The sequence below is a fragment of the Mya arenaria genome, chromosome 11, assembly GCF_026914265.1.
Source record: "Mya arenaria isolate MELC-2E11 chromosome 11, ASM2691426v1".
Lineage (NCBI taxonomy): Eukaryota > Metazoa > Mollusca > Bivalvia > Myida > Myidae > Mya > Mya arenaria.
The window spans coordinates 36808826-36826756 of record NC_069132.1 but is presented as its reverse complement, the minus strand read 5'-3'; the positions used below and the strand labels follow the sequence as shown (position 1 = coordinate 36826756).

General features: G+C 38.3%; 1 protein-coding gene across 1 annotated transcript; it reads right to left on the bottom strand.

Annotated features, from left to right (window-relative positions):
* Positions 1 to 4590: 4590 nt before the first annotated feature.
* Positions 4591 to 17313, bottom strand: LOC128209353 (RING finger protein nhl-1-like). Its single transcript, XM_052913361.1, has 8 exons — positions 16649 to 17313; positions 14969 to 15154; positions 14257 to 14431; positions 13111 to 13301; positions 12567 to 12683; positions 11333 to 12108; positions 6202 to 6391; positions 4591 to 5720 (listed from the first exon to the last, which is right to left on the bottom strand). Exons 1-8 carry the CDS (start codon positions 16772 to 16774, stop codon positions 5319 to 5321), a joined length of 2163 nt encoding a protein of 720 aa, XP_052769321.1. The 5' UTR covers positions 16775 to 17313; the 3' UTR covers positions 4591 to 5318.
* Between the last annotated feature and the right edge of the window lie 618 nt (positions 17314 to 17931).

Sequence of the window (17931 nt, the reverse complement as noted above, 5' to 3'; positions counted from 1 at the left end):
ATAGGCAAAAGACGGTAAACAAATCTTGCGCCGCTGCAAACGACATTAGTGCAATCATGAGTGTTAAACCGGGTAGCTACCCGTCCTGAGCATGCACAGACGTTATCATTGAGGTCAATGTTTATTTTCATTATTTATTTCACCTTGCCCTTTACCCGTACTCAGTGATATGCATGAGTGTTCGGTATTATAGCTGTACTGTCACAGATTGACAGTTTTGACTTCTATTTTATTTATTTTTGTCTCAGAATCAGTTGAATTTGGCATCAATGCCTTCCATTCAGTCATATAAAATAATTCACCAAAGAAACAGATTCCAATTGTTTGGAAAACTGCTGCAAACTCATTTTTCTTAAATCATGGGTAACGCTTTTAGCCATAAACATCAATTTTCGTACGTAAATAAGAAAATCTTTGATCTGATCTTTTGTCAGCAGCCTAATATAACTGGTATCCAGACATTAATACAAAAAAATTCTCACTCAAAGACAAAAAAATAAAGAGTTTATAAAACGGAAAATCTGTGAGAGTGCAGCTTTAAAAATTATCGATCAAAAATCAATAGTATTATAAAAGCACTACAAAAAACATGAACATTGTGACCAAAATCTTTGCTGCTTACAAGAACATAAGCCATGCTATTATGTTATGCAAATTTTCTTTAACTTGCGAGAACTTTGAAAAGCAACCAATCACATGGTCAATTTTTTCATGAAAAGACTCCAGCTCCATTTTGGTATTATAACGAGCTTCATTTTGAAAATCATTTTGGAATTTTAAGCCTTATACTTAAGTCAGTAGATCGAGTTATAAATAAGTGATACTAGTAAGTTTTATATGTACTGTGCGATGGATGTATTTAGGCAAGATGATTTTAACATTGAATATATATACTTTCTGACGATTTTTTGGAAAAAAAAATGTCGTGATAACACTAATATAAATGTAAACAATATTTATTTTTGTAAAGCTTGCCATATATGTTTTTATTTAAACCTGTATGGTGTAACGTTAATAATGAAATAAAAAAATATTATATTTTTTATAATAAAACTAAGGGCTAATTTAACTTTAATTATCACAATTGATAGGTAAATGAATTTAGCGATTATGATAAAAATGCTTTGAGTACTAATTGTGGCGATGACGTTTGATTTGATATTGAGAGCGGGGCTTACGTTCCTAAACAGGGAACAATATCAGATTGTTATTTCACTGCATGGTTGAGACAGTGAAATATAATTTTTATTCTATTGATAAATTTGTATAAACCAGCGAAAAGAATACAATATTTTCTTTCGATGAATATATTGTGATCTTACACTGATTTTTTTCATCCTCTATATTTCTACCGAGTGAGCTCCATGAGCTATATTTCACGAGGGAATTATAAACTTTTCGTGTTTACGAGGTGACATTTATTTCAATGTGACACTGAAGCAAACTTTATATTTTATTTATTTCATGCCTTATTTATAAAATAATAAATAAATTATTGATATTTATTTGGAAAATCGCGCCAAATTTTAGTCAAATGACTTCATGCCGGAAGTGACGTCATTGATTTTCTTCCCAGCACTGTGCGCGTTTGCGTTCGTTTCTATAGTTAAACGGGCTAAAATGAGAGAAAAAAGCATAATTTATCATTCAATAAACTACTTGTTTCAAATAGAGAATTTATCGGGGTATAATCGTTTTCTGTCAATAAACCACAGAAAACCATCAAATAATGAGATCATTTCTAAGCTGTTTGAATATTAAAAATAACGATTACATGTACACCATAAAACAACAGCACCAGGGCATATGAAACTATTTTCTATTAATTTGTTGATATATTTTTTTAAATATATTAAAATGATCTTTATAAAGGGCAAATCAATTCAATGAGTGTGCATTGACTTGCATACTGTATTATTTCGACTGTTTTCGCACTAATCCATGACATAAATAAAGCACAAAGTACAAGAAATTGAAACACTTCAATCGGACTACTTAGTTTATTTTTCGGGTGCACGTATGTTATCATTCTTAAACTGTTTCATAAACATCATATAACCTTCCCCTTAGCTGAAATGTATACCATTTCCTGGGCCATCTTTAAATTATCATGAGTGAAATGTTATCTTGAAAATGCACTGAAATGAATCATTTGAATTGATGAATAAATATTGTGATCACAAGTGAATGTTTAATCATTTATTTTTTATAATAATTGCACAATTTATAAAGAACACATACACGCGGGCACACACGGACGCAATCGCACGCACTCATGCACACACACTTTCAAGGGCGTAGCAAGCCCTCTATTCATGTGGATTCATAATAGTACTTGTGGTGTCCAGGGGCATGCCCCCTCGGAAAATAAAACAAAAAACATGGTGCTATCTGGTGCATTCTGGACATCTGAGTTGCTTTATAAGGTACTGGAAAATGGACAGTTTTAGGATTATGTAGTCAAGCGCGCATACTGCAACTTTGGCTGATTTTTTTTGTCAAAATCATATGGATTCAGCCGCGTACTCGCGTATAGGCAGCTACGCGCCTGACTTTATTGATGTAAAATGGCCATGAACTAATTATCGGACACGTGTATTAGTCTGCTCTACCATCTTTAAACGATTTAATACGCCGTTGTATGCGACGAGATTTACCCTCCAGGGCCAGCCCCTCTCCCGGGGCATATACAATAAGTCTGAAGGTGGGGTAAATTTGCCCGCCGTGGGTGATTGATGTTATTTTAACGCAACAAATAATTGCCACCAAAGACCCACCTCCTCCACCAGGGTAATTTCGATTCGTGCAGGCTTGTATAGTCTTTATTGACAAATAAGACAAAATAACAGAAAAAATGGCTAGGAGTACAAACTCATTATGTCTACAAAGTAAAACACTGTTTATGTCTGTTTACTTTTCTTTTGTTTTCAAGCTTTGCTAGGACACATTCAAATGTAGGCATGCTTTAAAACTGGAGCGCTAAACTCCCCCAAGAAAATTTAATAAAATTCCAGTCCGAAATGGTGCATTTTGCCCGTTTTCTCCCATAATGAAATAAAAAGAAAATTTGGGCAATTTAAGGATTTAAGGGTGGGGGGGGGGGGGAGCGCCGGCTGCGCCCCCTCTGGATCTGTTAGTGGTGTGAAGGTTGCATGAATGTCTGATATGAATCAACGAGATATGGGTCAATTATATAAAACTATGACCAGACACGATTTAATATCCCATTGACCTTATAGAGCCCATTAACTGACTTTATGCAGGCCCTCCGAAAGGAATGTCAATGATATTATGTGTCACTGATGATTTTGGAATGACCGATATGTGAACTGATAGTATTTGCATACAGCTGATAATAAAGAACCCGCATATTTGATAAATTGTGGGTCAAAATCATCGAGAAGAAACATGTTGACATTACCTTCGAGAATTGTTACAGTTAATGACACTCGAGAAAATGTACTTACTGTAAGTGAAAGACAAAACATAATTTATAAAATATAGTATTGTCTATATTATAAATATAAGTTTGGAATTTTATAAATCTTTAAGCCTTTCAATTAAATTCTTAACATATGTTTTGAAACGTAAAATGAAAAAAAAATAGAGAAAGAACTCCGAAGCAAAATACTTCCTTGAAAATAAAAAAGTCTTACATAAGTATCTAAACAGAATCATTAAACGTTATGCACCAGTCAATTGTAACCACGGCCCCCAGGTCCGGGGGTATACCTGGGATAGCCGGGGAAAAGGGCCGTGTTTTACTTTCCAGGTGGCCCCGCAGTGCCGGGTGACCGCGGTGGCTTTGTCATAACGCCAAATTAAGCCGAGATTGGGCCTTATATAGAGTCTCTGGGGTGCGGGGTTGGCTGGACCGAAAGTAAAAGTCCCGGCTATTCCCCGAACCTGGGGGCCGTGGTTACAAATGACTGGTGCATTAGTGTCTGTAATTAGACTGTGTCACTTTTTTATTGATTCAACTGCTCCTGTTTTCATTATCCGTAATTTCTGTATAAAGTTTGTACTGAATATCATAATGTGTATACTGCGGATATTAATTACGCAACATATTGATGAGTAGATAAACCGTGCTGTAAAAATAATGTTTGTTTTATCTGTTTAAACTTCACAGAAATAACTCCTTCTGGTATCGTATTTAAGGACGATACTCATTACCATGTCCAAAGTTATAGGCTATCAGACAAATAACTGCTCCTTCTTTGACTTGCCAAAACTGTAAAAATTTCTTCACTGTTGTTATTATTATAATTATAATAATGGTAAGCTCGGTTGATGCATGTGTTTCTTCAATACATCGTTATGGTTGTAAAGTTTGGGGTTCGTTGGCAGCAGAATACATCGATCGAGTCCATTTCATTTTTCTAAGCTTAAGCAAAACTCGATTTTGTTTCTAAGTTGGCTATGTTTTAAGTGTATTTAACCTAAGTACACGATATATGGCAGGTGTGTCACTGTAATCATTTTATGCACACTCAAATTCAAATGTTATTTATAACAATATTTCGGTGTTAAATTAATTCTTAACAATGGGAACACCTTAAAAAAGGAGAGATTGTTTACCTGTTTTATTAAGGAACGTGTTAGGATATTAAAACAGCTACATTAAAACATAACAATAAATATTTGCTTTACCAATGCCATCAAACATATTAAAGATAATTAAAAAAAAAACAGGAGTGTAAAATTGTACAAACATTGAAACTTAAGCAATATACAATCAATAAGACAAAGGAATTTAACGACCGAAAAAATATCATTTTAATTCAATAATGATAAAAACATATATAGTGTGATAAAATGTAACAAATGCTGTGTATATTATGTACTTTTCCGATGACAACAAAATTGTATCGTGTTATCTTATGTAAAGGTGCTTAATTGTAATAAGAAATAAAGCGCTTGGATACCTGTTTTTTACAACTAATGTTCAACTAAATTCAATTCAATTCATGACTATTGTTTTATTGTTTTACGAACACATTGGCTCGTCTGTTTTTCGATGAAATGAAGGCGGGTTAATGTAATACTCTTTGTGTCGTCGATGGCAGCGGTGGCGTCGTCGGCGGCGTTATGAAAAACACTATAACCTTTGCCATAAATCAAAAACAGTTCAAGATATTGAAATGAAACTTGGAACGCCTGTTTCCAAGGACAAAACGTATATGTACAGCAACGCGCATACCTCTGTCTTTAATAATTTAATACTTGAGAGTGAGTTTTATTCAATTAGAATGTGAAGTCTTCATGTAAATGACTGTTTATAAGATAGGTCATATAATATTTGTTTTCCATTGCATTTAAAACGATAAGTTAAACACATGAACCATGCTTTTCAGGCCGTGTTGGTCATTGTCAACAAACTCCCGGACAATGAGGGAGGTCTTCCCCACGGATACACGACTGGGGCGCGTGACGGTGCAGCCGGTTGGAAATATTGTATCTACCATGCTGTTCCCGTGCTGGTCGAGAATAAACACGCGTTTTTCCTTCTCAACAACGGCGTAGATCAGGCCGCGTCGCGAGTCAACGCTGCACACGGAGTGTGACGTTTGGTACGACCAGATGATGTCACCGTCTCGGCTCAAGCAGACGACACCGGACTGCGCGCCAATTAGGATTTTGCGGTTCTCAGGTGCGGTACAGATGGCGTTCATGTTCTTTAAACACGCATCGTCATTGCTGCCACATATTGTTTTAACCTATTCGGACAAGAAAATAAAACAATTTAGTGTTAATATGAGAAATGCACGTTTTAGGTGCTCAGTTTTACATAGATCGAAAAGTCAATATCGCATTGATGTGAGCGATACGATAGCGATACAAGAACGGTGGTTTTCCGGTTAGCGCAGTGGTAAGCGCACTTGTCCTTTACCAACGCGTTCCGGGTTAGATTCACAGCCTGGGTTGGGTTTTGGTCCTCAAGCCGGACAAATGCAGTTTTCTCCGACCACAACGGTTTTCACAACAACAAACACAAGCCCACAATCTCGTTCAACATCGCGTCAACGAGAGTGATTTAGAATAAGTTAGTATAATTTTCATCAAAATCAATGTTAAATAAATAAAGTTTAAACAAAAGACAACGGATATTTCTGTGATGACAACGACGAAAGCAAGATGGATAACTTAAAGAGTATTAAATTTTTTGTAAACATCTAATAAAAAGTTGCAGCTGAGAACCTTGGCAGGCTTGAGCGTGATCTCTTCAATGAGGCCAAGTGTGACGGCACGTTTCTCATACGTCACGACCATGACGTCAACGCAGTCTTCCCTGTTCCATACGTGCGTCAACGCAAGATGCACGTGGTACATGCAGCGCCCGTAGGCATCCTCCGTCATAGTGGTCCGCATGTGGCACACGCCGGTGTATCTGGAATTGATGGAACGTTACTATTATAGTAAACAATTGTGTTATTTGGAACTCCTCGTCCATTTTCCATCGAAAACAACCTCGGATGTATGCCGGTACTTCAATAGAAGTAGACCGTACATTTTTTTTAGATAAGAGTATAAATGAATAGTTATGTTTTAGAGTGTATTTTGTACTACTAAGTTTAAATTGATTGCCAGTGATGTGTTTTAAAGAATAAATAATTAAGATTTCTGACATTGCAAAGCGTCCATATACATCCGAAGTTGTTTTCGATGGAAAATGGGCAAGATGTTCCGAATGTATTTGTGTTACTCATACTACGCGTTCACATAAAGAACGGAAAAGATACCTTAACCATAAGATAAATAGATGATGAGGATTGAACGAAACTATTATTGCCAACTGTTGTGTAACTATTATTAGCCGTTCAGATTTAGAACACTGTCAATTAAAAGGACAAGGAACACCAACCACTAGAGATCAGACAGGTTACGAAACACAACTTGTATGTGAACGTGTACGCATGAAATTACTTTTTTGTGCAATACGTCATCAAGGTCTATGTGACTCAACACGGTTTAGGAAGGTGATTGAAAATGGAAACACCAATACAACTTTTGTATGCATAAGTAAAAGATCACGTTGAGGAAGAAGTACAAGGACACAGACAAAAACAAGAACAAAAACACGTACAAGGACAAAGACAACAAGAAGGACACGTTCAAGGACAAAGACAAAAACAAGGACACGTACAAGGACAAAGACAAGAACAAGGACACGTACAAGGACAGAGACAAGAACAAGGACACGTTCAAGGACAAAGACAAGAACAAGGACACGAACAAGGACAGAGACAAGAACAAGGACACGTACAAGAACAGAGACAAGAACAAGGACACGTACAAGGACAGAGACAAGAACAAGGACACGTTCAAGGACAAAGACAAGAACAAGGACACGTACAAGGACAGAGACAAGAACAGGGATACGAACAAGAACAGAGACGAGAACAAGGACACGTACAAGGACAAAGACAAGAACAAGGACACGTACAAGAACAGAGACAAGAACAAGGACATGTACAATGACAAAGACAAGAACAAGGACACGTACAAGGACAAAGACAAGAACAAGGACGCGTACAAGGACAAAGACAAGAACAAGGACACGTACAAGGACAAAGACAAGAACAAGGACATGTACAATGACAAAGACAAGAACAAGGATACGTACAATGACAAAGACAAGAACAAGGACATGAACAAGGACAGAGACAAGAACAAGGACACGTTCAAGGACAGAGACAAGAACAAGGACACGTACAAGGACAAAGACAAGAACAAGGACACGTACAAGGACAAAGACAAGAACAATGACACGTACAAGGACAAAGACAAGAACAAGGACACGTACAAGGACAGAGACAAGAACTAGGACACGTACAAGGACAAAGACAAGAACAAGGACATGTACAATGACAAAGACAAGAACAAGGACACGTACAATGACAAAGACAAGAACAAGGACATGAACAAGGACAGAGACAAGAACAAGGACACGTTCAAGGACAGAGACAAGAACAAGGACACGTACAAGGACAAAGACAAGAACAAGGACACGTACAAAGACAAAGACAAGAACAAGGACATGTACAAGGACAAAGATAAGAACAAGGACACGTACAAGGACAAAGACATGTACAATGACAAAGACAAGAACAAAGACATGAACAAGGACAGAGACAAGAACAAGGACACGTACAAGGACAAAGACAAGAACAAGGACACGTACAAGAACAAAGACATGTACAATGACAAAGACAAGAACAAGGACATGAACAAGGACAGAGACAAGAACAAGGACACGTTCAAGGACAGAGACAGAAACAAAGACACGTACAAGAACAAGGACACGTTCAAGGACACGTTCAAGGACAAAGACAAGAACAGGGACACGTACAAAAACAAAGACAAGAACAAGGACACGTTCAAGGACAAAGACAAGAACAAGGACACGTTCAAGGACAAAGACAAGAACAAGGACATATTCAAAGACAAGAACAAGGACACGTTCAAGGACAGAGACAAGGACACGGACAAGGACACGTACAAGAACAAGGACATGTACAACGACAAAGACAAGAACAAGGACATGTACAAGGATAGAGACAAGAACAAGGAAACGTTCAAGGACAGAGACAAGAACAAGGGCACGTACAAGAACAAAGACAAGAACAAGGACACGTAAAGGACAAAGACAAGAACAAGGACACGTACAAGAACAAAAACAAGAACAAGGGCACGTACAAGGGCAAAGACAAAAACAGGGACATGTACAAGGACAGAGACAAGAACAAGGACACGTACAAGGACAAATACAAGAACAAGGACACGTACAAGGACAAAGACAAGAACAAGGACACGTACAAGAACAAAGACAAGAACAGGGATACCTACAAGGACAACGACAAGAACAGGGATACGTACAAGGACAAAGACAAGAACAAGGACACGTACAAGGACAAAGACAAGAACAAGGACACGTACAAGGACAATTACAAGGATAAGTGTAATAACAAGTACCAAGACACCAACAAATACACGAACAAAGCGAAGTACACGGACTCGTACAGGGACACGTACCAATACAAGGAGAAACTAAGTAGAAGTACAAGTGCACATGACATGAACAAGGACACTTACAATGCAAGGACACGTTCAAAGAGACGCATAATGACATGTTTATGTGGTGTTTAGCAAGCCCTTTCATATTTTAAGATAAGCAATACAACAGTTAAAAAAACGGCTAACAGGGGGACAGTGGGGAGAAAGGAACCTGGAGTCGATAAAGATAATAGTACACCGAGCTTTGATATTAATGTTCAATACAGTACTGTAATATCATGAAAGCAATCTTATCTGTACGTTTGTATATGGGCTCGGGCCGTCATGATACTATGCCAAAATGAATAATTGAGTATTACATGAGTGTTATAGTGCAAGATAAAAGAGTGCATACCGAAGATAAAGTGCAAGGCGAAAGAGTGCAGACGAAAATGCGCATGATTGTAAACAATGACTTGTTTAAAGAGGAATGAAAAAAAATATTTAGTCTAGCTAAAACTTTAAGCGACACCATAACACAAACCGCACCTTACAAACCAGACCGTCAGACAAATGGCCTGGCTGTTCCTCGTTGCTAAACACCTTCAATTCATATATGATATTAAGGGGAAATGAAATTGTGATAAAAAAAAGTCGGAACGTCAGTAAACCAGCACAGGTACGACAGTTCGAACCACGGTGTTCTGATGATAAATGGGTGATTTAGGGTCTTATTTCATTCGGAGCTCCTCGGCCATTTTTCTCGAAAACAACCTCAGATGAATATGGACAGTTTACATACTCAGAAATCGGTATGTTTAAGTTCGCTGCAAGTAGATCGCGTAGTTATTTAATTAAGCACTTGAATATAATGAATTTACTCATGGGAATCTTATTTATGTTTGCAATAAAACACTTCACTGGGTAATCATTTTAAACTTAGGTCAACAAATAGTAGCTAAAACACTACATTTAATTAATGATATAATTAAAAGATACGAACTACTTCTATTGATGTACCGGCATACTTCCGAGGTTGTTTTCGAGAAAAATGACCGAGGAGTTTCGAATGGGCATTATTTGTGCTCTTATGAAAACACATAAAATCCTATGTTATATTCCCTGACATATAAATCAAAAATAGAAATCCAAAACAGTTGGTAAAACAGGCAATTTGATTGGGTCCCAAAGAGTCAAAACTCGCTATGTCGAACTCTGTTATCCCGATGTTCCGGTTATGTCGATTTTTATATACGTAAAGTTAGCGGCCTAGCGGCGTGAAGTTAGCGGCCTAGCGGCGTGAAGTTAGCGGCCAAGCGGCCTAGCGGCGTGAAGTTGGCGGCCTAGCGACGTGAAGTTGGCGGCCTAGCGGCTTAGCGGCCTAGCGGCCAAGCGGCGTGAAGTTAGCGGATCAGCGGCCTAAAATTGGTTTCTATTTAAAGCATGTATACTTTGAGTTTTCTTCTAAAACAATGATACGTTTATGGTTTCTATTCACAAATCAACATCCTTTAGAATATCTGCATTTCACCCAAAACTCGACCAAGCTGCCTAAAAATCTGATATATATTTTTTTTTTATTATTGTTTTCCAAAAGAAAACCGTATTAACATTTGCTTTGAAATAGAGAAAAAATAGACCGCTAGGCCGCCAACTTCACGCCGCTAGGCCACTACCTTCACGTCGCTTCGATTGTTTTCGAATATTTTGGGTTAAGCATGTTTTGTATTTATTTTATATCTAATTTTTTTTTTTATCTCGAAATATTCCCCAAAGTCTCAACGACAACGAGATGGAGCGTTTTGCTACATTACAGTTTCAGGAGATTCAGGACTCAATCAAATGTTTTGTATATGTTTATGCACTGATGTGTTAGGTAATAGAAAACTATGAGTTTAGTTTTTCAAGATTAACCTTTAGGCACTTTATCGCTCACCTATCCCAAACTACGGTGTCGTCATTTGAGTATACTAAGGGAGTTTACTGTTGCTGACATTTGATTTACAGCGAGGCAAATCCTCGATTATTGCCCGTTAGAAAGACGGTTACTGCGACATTCACTATTTCAGACTCAAAACAAAACTTGTAATCTTATCTTTCCAAATGTGTACGATGCGTTTGATATTGACTAGCTTATATCTGGGCTGGTATTCAATATTAGTCTTAATTGGATCTAAGAACGATGTAGATAATCGGATTGCTTGTTTTTAATTACCGACCAATAGAGTGAATGAAGTCAATAATGCGTGACAATAAGATTAAATTCAGTTTAATATTGAATACCACCCCAGAGCTGCATATTATAAAAACAGAGTAAATATAATTATACTCTTACACTCGATCCGTTTCTATTCTGTACAGCAGCTGGAGGCGGGGGTGGGTGGAGACGAGAGAGATGCCGTTGCTGTTGTCCAACACCAGGACGTAGCCCGTATCGTCCCTGGTGTAGCATAGACGGAGGGGTGCGCGGAGCTCCATGCTTTGCAGGAACTGGTACCGCAGTGAGAATTTCTGAACTGCTCGCTCCGTTAATGTTATGATATTGCTGTCCATGACAATGATATCTTCACACGGCAATTCGAAAATCGACTGTTGGCTGATACCCTTTAGTTTTAGAGAACGGATATTGAAAACTTTTGACGTCTCACCGGAAGTCAGTCCGCCGGCTGTGAGTCGAGGCAGTATGGTTGGATTCTTCTCCTGGATTCTCTGCTGGCGGGAGGGCGGATGTTGCTGCTGATGTCGGGGACTGCTGGACTCCGACGGAAGTGGCTTTGAGGGAACAGGAACCGTCCTATAACTGGACCTCGTTCGCGGTAAACTTGTATCATTGTCGTTTGTTCGCGGCGATAACTGGCCCAGGCTTTTCTTGAAATGCGGGACCGACTTCCGGTCTCTCTGTGACGGCCGGCTCTTAAAGGAGTCGACGCTTGGTACACGATTTGCTGTCGTTGGGTTGAGGGGAGTCCAGGTGGCGCTCTGGTTCTGCACGACAACCGGCTCCTGGTTGAGGGATATCAGCTCCAAGAACTGTTCGTCCGCCTGCACGTTCACACAGAACGGCCTCTTCTCGACGGCCGTCAGCACCGTCTGGAAATGGTCGACTTGATCCTGAAAGGCACTCAAGGTCGTTAACGTAGCATAATACAATGGTACTAATATATTATATAAAAACCTTTATTACAATTTATTACAACATTTTGATTTAGAATTGTGTAACTAAAAACTATAAACTCGTTTCATAGGGATAACACCGTGGCCCCAATTTCTCGAAGATCTTAAGTCCCTTCTAACAGGATCAAGCTAAGCACACTATTTTTTGATTTGGTATGTTAAGTGTGTTATATTCTCTTTTTAAAGAGTGTTGAGGCTTGTAAAGGAAATAATATTTGAGATCTATAGATAAACTACATTTTGTTTCATAAAATCAATAATGTTTAAACGTTCGTTCCTGTTACCACTAAAATTTTATCACAATGCTCAATCAGCAGACGACGATGACGTCATCAAGGCTATGAAAATATCTTTAATTGAAAACAAAAACGCAAACAATTTATCTTTTGTATCACCTGGAGTGGCTTCCAGAGTCTGAGCATCTCCATCTGTCCCTCCTGTGACTTGGTGTTGGTCGACTTCACCTTGTCCTCCACCAATTTTTTCGTCTGACTGATCAGCTGCTGGGTCGTCTGCAGCACATTGAGGGGAAATTATATTATTGTATCGTCTGCATTTTGGCGTAAGACAACAAGCACGGACTAACTAGCGAACTATTTTTTAAGATACAACAAAAAATCCGAACAGGCGCAACAAAAAAATCAAACCCTTTTTCCTTCTCGTTTTGGATAGTTTTTGGTAGTTTCTTACACGGGAAAGGCGCTTAATTGTACAAAGGCAAAATGGCGAGACACTGCTTTACTCAAAATAATACCCCCCCCCCCCCCAAAAAAAAAACAACCCCGACCTACCTATTCTTTATCTTCCGGCAAAAGAATCGGAAACAAAGGCCTGGATTAAGTGGCCACCTGTATTAAGCAGCCAATTTGACCTTTTCACAAAGGTGGCCACTTAATACAGGTTTGACAATAATTTACAATACGAAATGTAGTAAGTCACCTTAAGGTGGTCTTTATCCGCCTGTGAGATGCGAGTGGCGGCCTCTATCTGTTGACGACTCTCGTTCAACTTCTTCTTCATTTGTTTGTGGAAGCGGTCGATGAGATGCTCCACCTCCCACACTTTCTGGAGGAGGTCGTCCGAGTGCGCCGCCGCCACCTTTGAACTCCCGATCCGTACCGCGTGCTCCTCTGTAATACATAACATACAGTGGACATCACTTATTTGTTCGCCAAAAAGAAACCCGTTAAAAGTGAAGTGTAGTCCCGATACACACCGCGTGGTCCCTTGAACACTATCATATGTAAGACAGAAAACCGCATGCAACATCGAAATGATCAGATGTTAAACTGCAGACTATTTTGAAGTGAGGTACACCATCTTTGTGGAGTAACCTTTTAGAACAGATTCTCTGATTCTCTGCATATTAAACTATTGGAGATAACTGCAATATGATGTTCATGCCGTGCAAGTCTTCTGTAGCAAGTTACCCGACATTAGTCATTGAATTTCACAACCAGCATTTTGGCATGCGTAGATCTGCAAGATCGGTATCATTTACAATAATTATCTCATACAAACAAAGATTGGTACAGGGTTCTTAGGCAAGCGTATGAGAAAAATAACGGTCAGGGTGAAAAAGATATATTATTTTTTGCAGTGCAAGGTACAGAACGTTTTACATTTATTTCAGTATTTACGATTCATCAACGTTTATATCTATGGAACTTTTATGTCTTCAGAAGTTCATTGAAATATTTAAAATTATTCACTCTCCTCCAGGACGGGCCACGCCTTGAAGTCTGAGCTGCTTTGAAACGATTGGATGTTTTGTCACAATGCTTTAAATCAAGCCTTCAGAAGTTCATGGTATTTGTTCTACTATTTACCCTCTCCCATGACGGGCCACGCCTTGAAGTCTGAGCTGCTTTGAAACGATTGGATGTTTTGTCACAATGCTTTTAATCAAGCCTTCAGAAGTTCATGGTATTTGTTCTACTATTTACCCTCTCCCATGACGGGCCACGCCTTGAAGTCTGAGCTGCTTTGAAACGATTGGATGTTTTGTCACAATGCTTTTAATCAAGCCTTCAGAAGTTCATGGTATTTGTTCTACTATTTACCCTCTCCCATGACGGGCCTCACCTTGAAGTCTGAGCTGCCCGAGCAGGTCCGCCACGTGTTTTTTGACGTCACTGACGGCATCCTGGCAGTTGCGCGCGTAGCAGGGGGTGTTCGTGTGCTTCGAGATAATACAGTCGGGGCAGAAGAGGTCACGGTGGTGAAAACAGTAGTACTCTTTGAACTTGTCTTCGTGGATCTGAGGAAACAAACGAAACATGTTTTTTATTGTGGCACGTGTATAACGAATTGGTATATTGAAAGTAAATGAATTTATTCCAAGGGAGCGACAGCTTACAAAGGGATAAGTGTGTTTAATCTGATAATGCATCCACAATAATCGAGTTATCGGTTATTGCTGAAACTCAGATAATTCCATCATTAAGTATGACGTCATGTCTGAAATAAATAAATCGATTTCGTCACGCAAACCAATACCCAAAATGGAGTGAGTGAACGTTATAGAATATTGCACGCTTCATTTTCATTGAGGACAGAAAATATACAAGTTTTTTTTCGGAGTCTAAGAGTAATAATGATGACGACGACGAATAGAGCGATTGTGATCAGTATAAGGCCAACAACAGTTAACATTCAAATTCTCATTCAGGAATGAGTCTTGAACTAAAGAGATTAAAACATGAGCTTTAAGGACTGACAATTTCGCACAGTCTTGAGCATAACAGCTGCACTCAATATCCAGTTTTGGAAACCCTCAAGAGCGGTCATTAAGTACCTCACAAACTTGCGAGTCCTGGAACCTGGCGAGCGTCTGCAGCTGAATGACACAGAATGCGTCTACCGGGAACCAGTCTGCCCAGTCTTCCGTTTCCGTCGTCGGGATGGCATGACGTTGGCGGCACTCAGGACATTCGAACACCCCGCTTAGGTCCTCTCGCTTTAAGGCGGACCTTATCAGGCCCTGGTGGAATACAGAAATGATTATTGCAACCTTGTGTTCATTTTTAATACAAGCATCAGGTCAAATCACTCTTATAAGTAGCAAAGTAATGAAACTATGGGCCGATGGTTCAGAACTATGTTAAAGTAATGCACCAGTCAATTGTAACCACGGCCCCAGGTCCGGGGGTATACCGGGGATAGCCGGGGAAATGGGCCGTGTTTTTACCTTTCAGGTGGCCCCGCAGTGTCGCACACAATATAGCGGGGAATGGGCCTACCCTCAGGAACCTTGGGTGCGGGGGGGGGCATTTGGCGGGTATTTAACCATCAGGGGATTTTAGCCGGGGTTGGCTGGACCGAAAGTCAAAGTCCCCGCTATTCCCCGGACCTGGGGGGGGGGCAGTGGTTACAAATGACTGGTGCATAAACAACGCTGTTGACGTCATTGTTGTTAACTTTCAAATCAATATTGCTCTTGAAGTTTAGTTGATACACTTGTGATCTACGGTATTTCTAACAAGATTCGAGACAATTGTTTTACTTGTTTTTTACTCAAATATGTGAGATCATCATAAAAAAAACACGTTTAATAGTTAACAACAATGTCGTTAATCACGTTGTGAGCTTTAACAAGGTTCTGAACGATTCGCCCTATGACGCTTATTTCAATCTATTGCTAAGACGTTTTTTGAAATTGCCCCCTGATGCACAGAAGAGGTATAAATGTTTAAAAGGTTTGAAAGGTTTGAAATTATAACTTGTCACAGTCAATGCATATTTGTCTTTTATATAAAAACAGCATATATACGTTGTTAATAGAATGATTAAATTCTTTATAAGAATGCTTAAATTGTATCGTAATTTGCAACTTTTACAGCCTGTTGAGTGAAAATCAAAACCGTGAATCGCCAGTTTTCAGCGTCTAAAGCAGCCTAAAAGAACATCAGTTTGCAACGATTGTTATTAAACTTTATTATTTTTAAAGTAATTTCATGTTCAATAGCGTTACTAATGCTTTTCGGCCAAACGGAGCATTTTCTGTGTTATTTTTAAATAAATACAAGCAATACAGCTCGTTGATGTAGTTTCATTATATGGAACAATGAATTTGTTCACATTTAACTCGCACTAATTATATTCGATATCGGAGTCCCATTAAAGCTGCACTGTCACAGATTGATAATTTTGACTTTTATTTTAATTTTTGTCTCAGAATCAGTTGATTTTGGTATCATTTACTTCAATCCAGTCAATTTAGATAATTCACAATAGCACAGATCTCAATTGTATGGTAAAACTACTTATCTTAACGCGTTAGTAACGCCTTAAGTCATAAAACATCAATTTCGAACATAAATCTGATAAACTGCGATTCGATTTTTTGTCAGCAGTCTCCACTGGTTTCCAGACATGTACACAAAAAATGGCTCTTTCCAAGACAAAAAATACAAAAGTCAAAACGGTCAATATTTGAGAGTGCCGCTTTAAAACAATTAAAACTGTTGACTTTTACCTTGAGACAGTCCTTACAGAGCGTGTGTTCACACGGCAGTCGGCGGGGATCCCTCAGCTTCCCCAGGTGGATGGGGCACTTGAAATGCTGGGACACCTGCTCGAAACTACGTGACGTCTTAGACATCTCACTGACGTTATGTTACGTTACGTTACGTTAAATGTCCACTCACAAAAAAGGAATTCATTTTTTTTTCATTTCAGAAGTGACTCATATTCAATATCATTTAGTTAATCCAATTTTGTCGATCTTTACCTTAGATATGTTACGTTTTGATTAAGTTGTTTTATTCGTTTCAAAAGTAAGCCATTATCTATCGGACACCAGCTTTATCAAATGATCCCAGATCTGCCGTATCTTCTGAACTTGCCTTCCATAAAATAAGAAGTCCCGAAATATCTGTTTCACAATTTTTAACAATGAAAATCCGTACTCATCCTTTTCAACAACCGATAGATTATACTTCGTTTGCATGTACGTAAATAGCTCTATATTATCTGTTCGTCATGGCACTAATTACAAATACTTTTCAACAAGTTTGCTTAATTACTGGTAGAAAAATTTTAAGTGAGCTATTCAAGCTAATAATACCAATATAATAATACCAATATAATAATACCAATTATACGGAGAAAATTTTAAAAATATTTTCGCTGAAAAATATAAGAAAGTATATCCAACTTTTTCAATTTTTAATTTATTGCACGTTTTATTTCGTCGATTGTTTTTAAGCTTTATTTAAATGGACATTTAAATTTTCATTGTAGTTATTTAAGTCATTTGAAATGTATACCTTCACCGCTTTTACATTTTGGAATTTATTGTTGGATACAATTACAGTCGGTGCCTTTATAGAAGTTACAATACTTAAATATGATACTTCGAATAGTGGCGTTCAAATCTAGTTGGCTTAAAATGACTTTTACTTCCAAACGAAAGCATTTAATCAATGCGAATACTATTGTTCTGACCAAGTTTAAAACTCAACACCTTGCTTAAAGAGTTTTCAGTATGTCGCAAGAATGTTCAGAATTTTTTTAAAGCTGCACTCTCACAAATAAACATCAATTTTTGAACTTTAATATGAAAATCTGCGATATAAGTTTTTGTCAGCAGTCTTATATAACGGGTTTCCATGCATTTTCGCAAACATTGGCTCGTTCCAAGACAAAAAAAAAGTTAAAAAAAAGTTGTCAAAACGTTCAATCTGTGAGAGTGCAGCTCTGAAAAAAGGTTTGTCGCAAAAAAGTGTTCAAAATATATTTAATAAGAAATGATGCAAA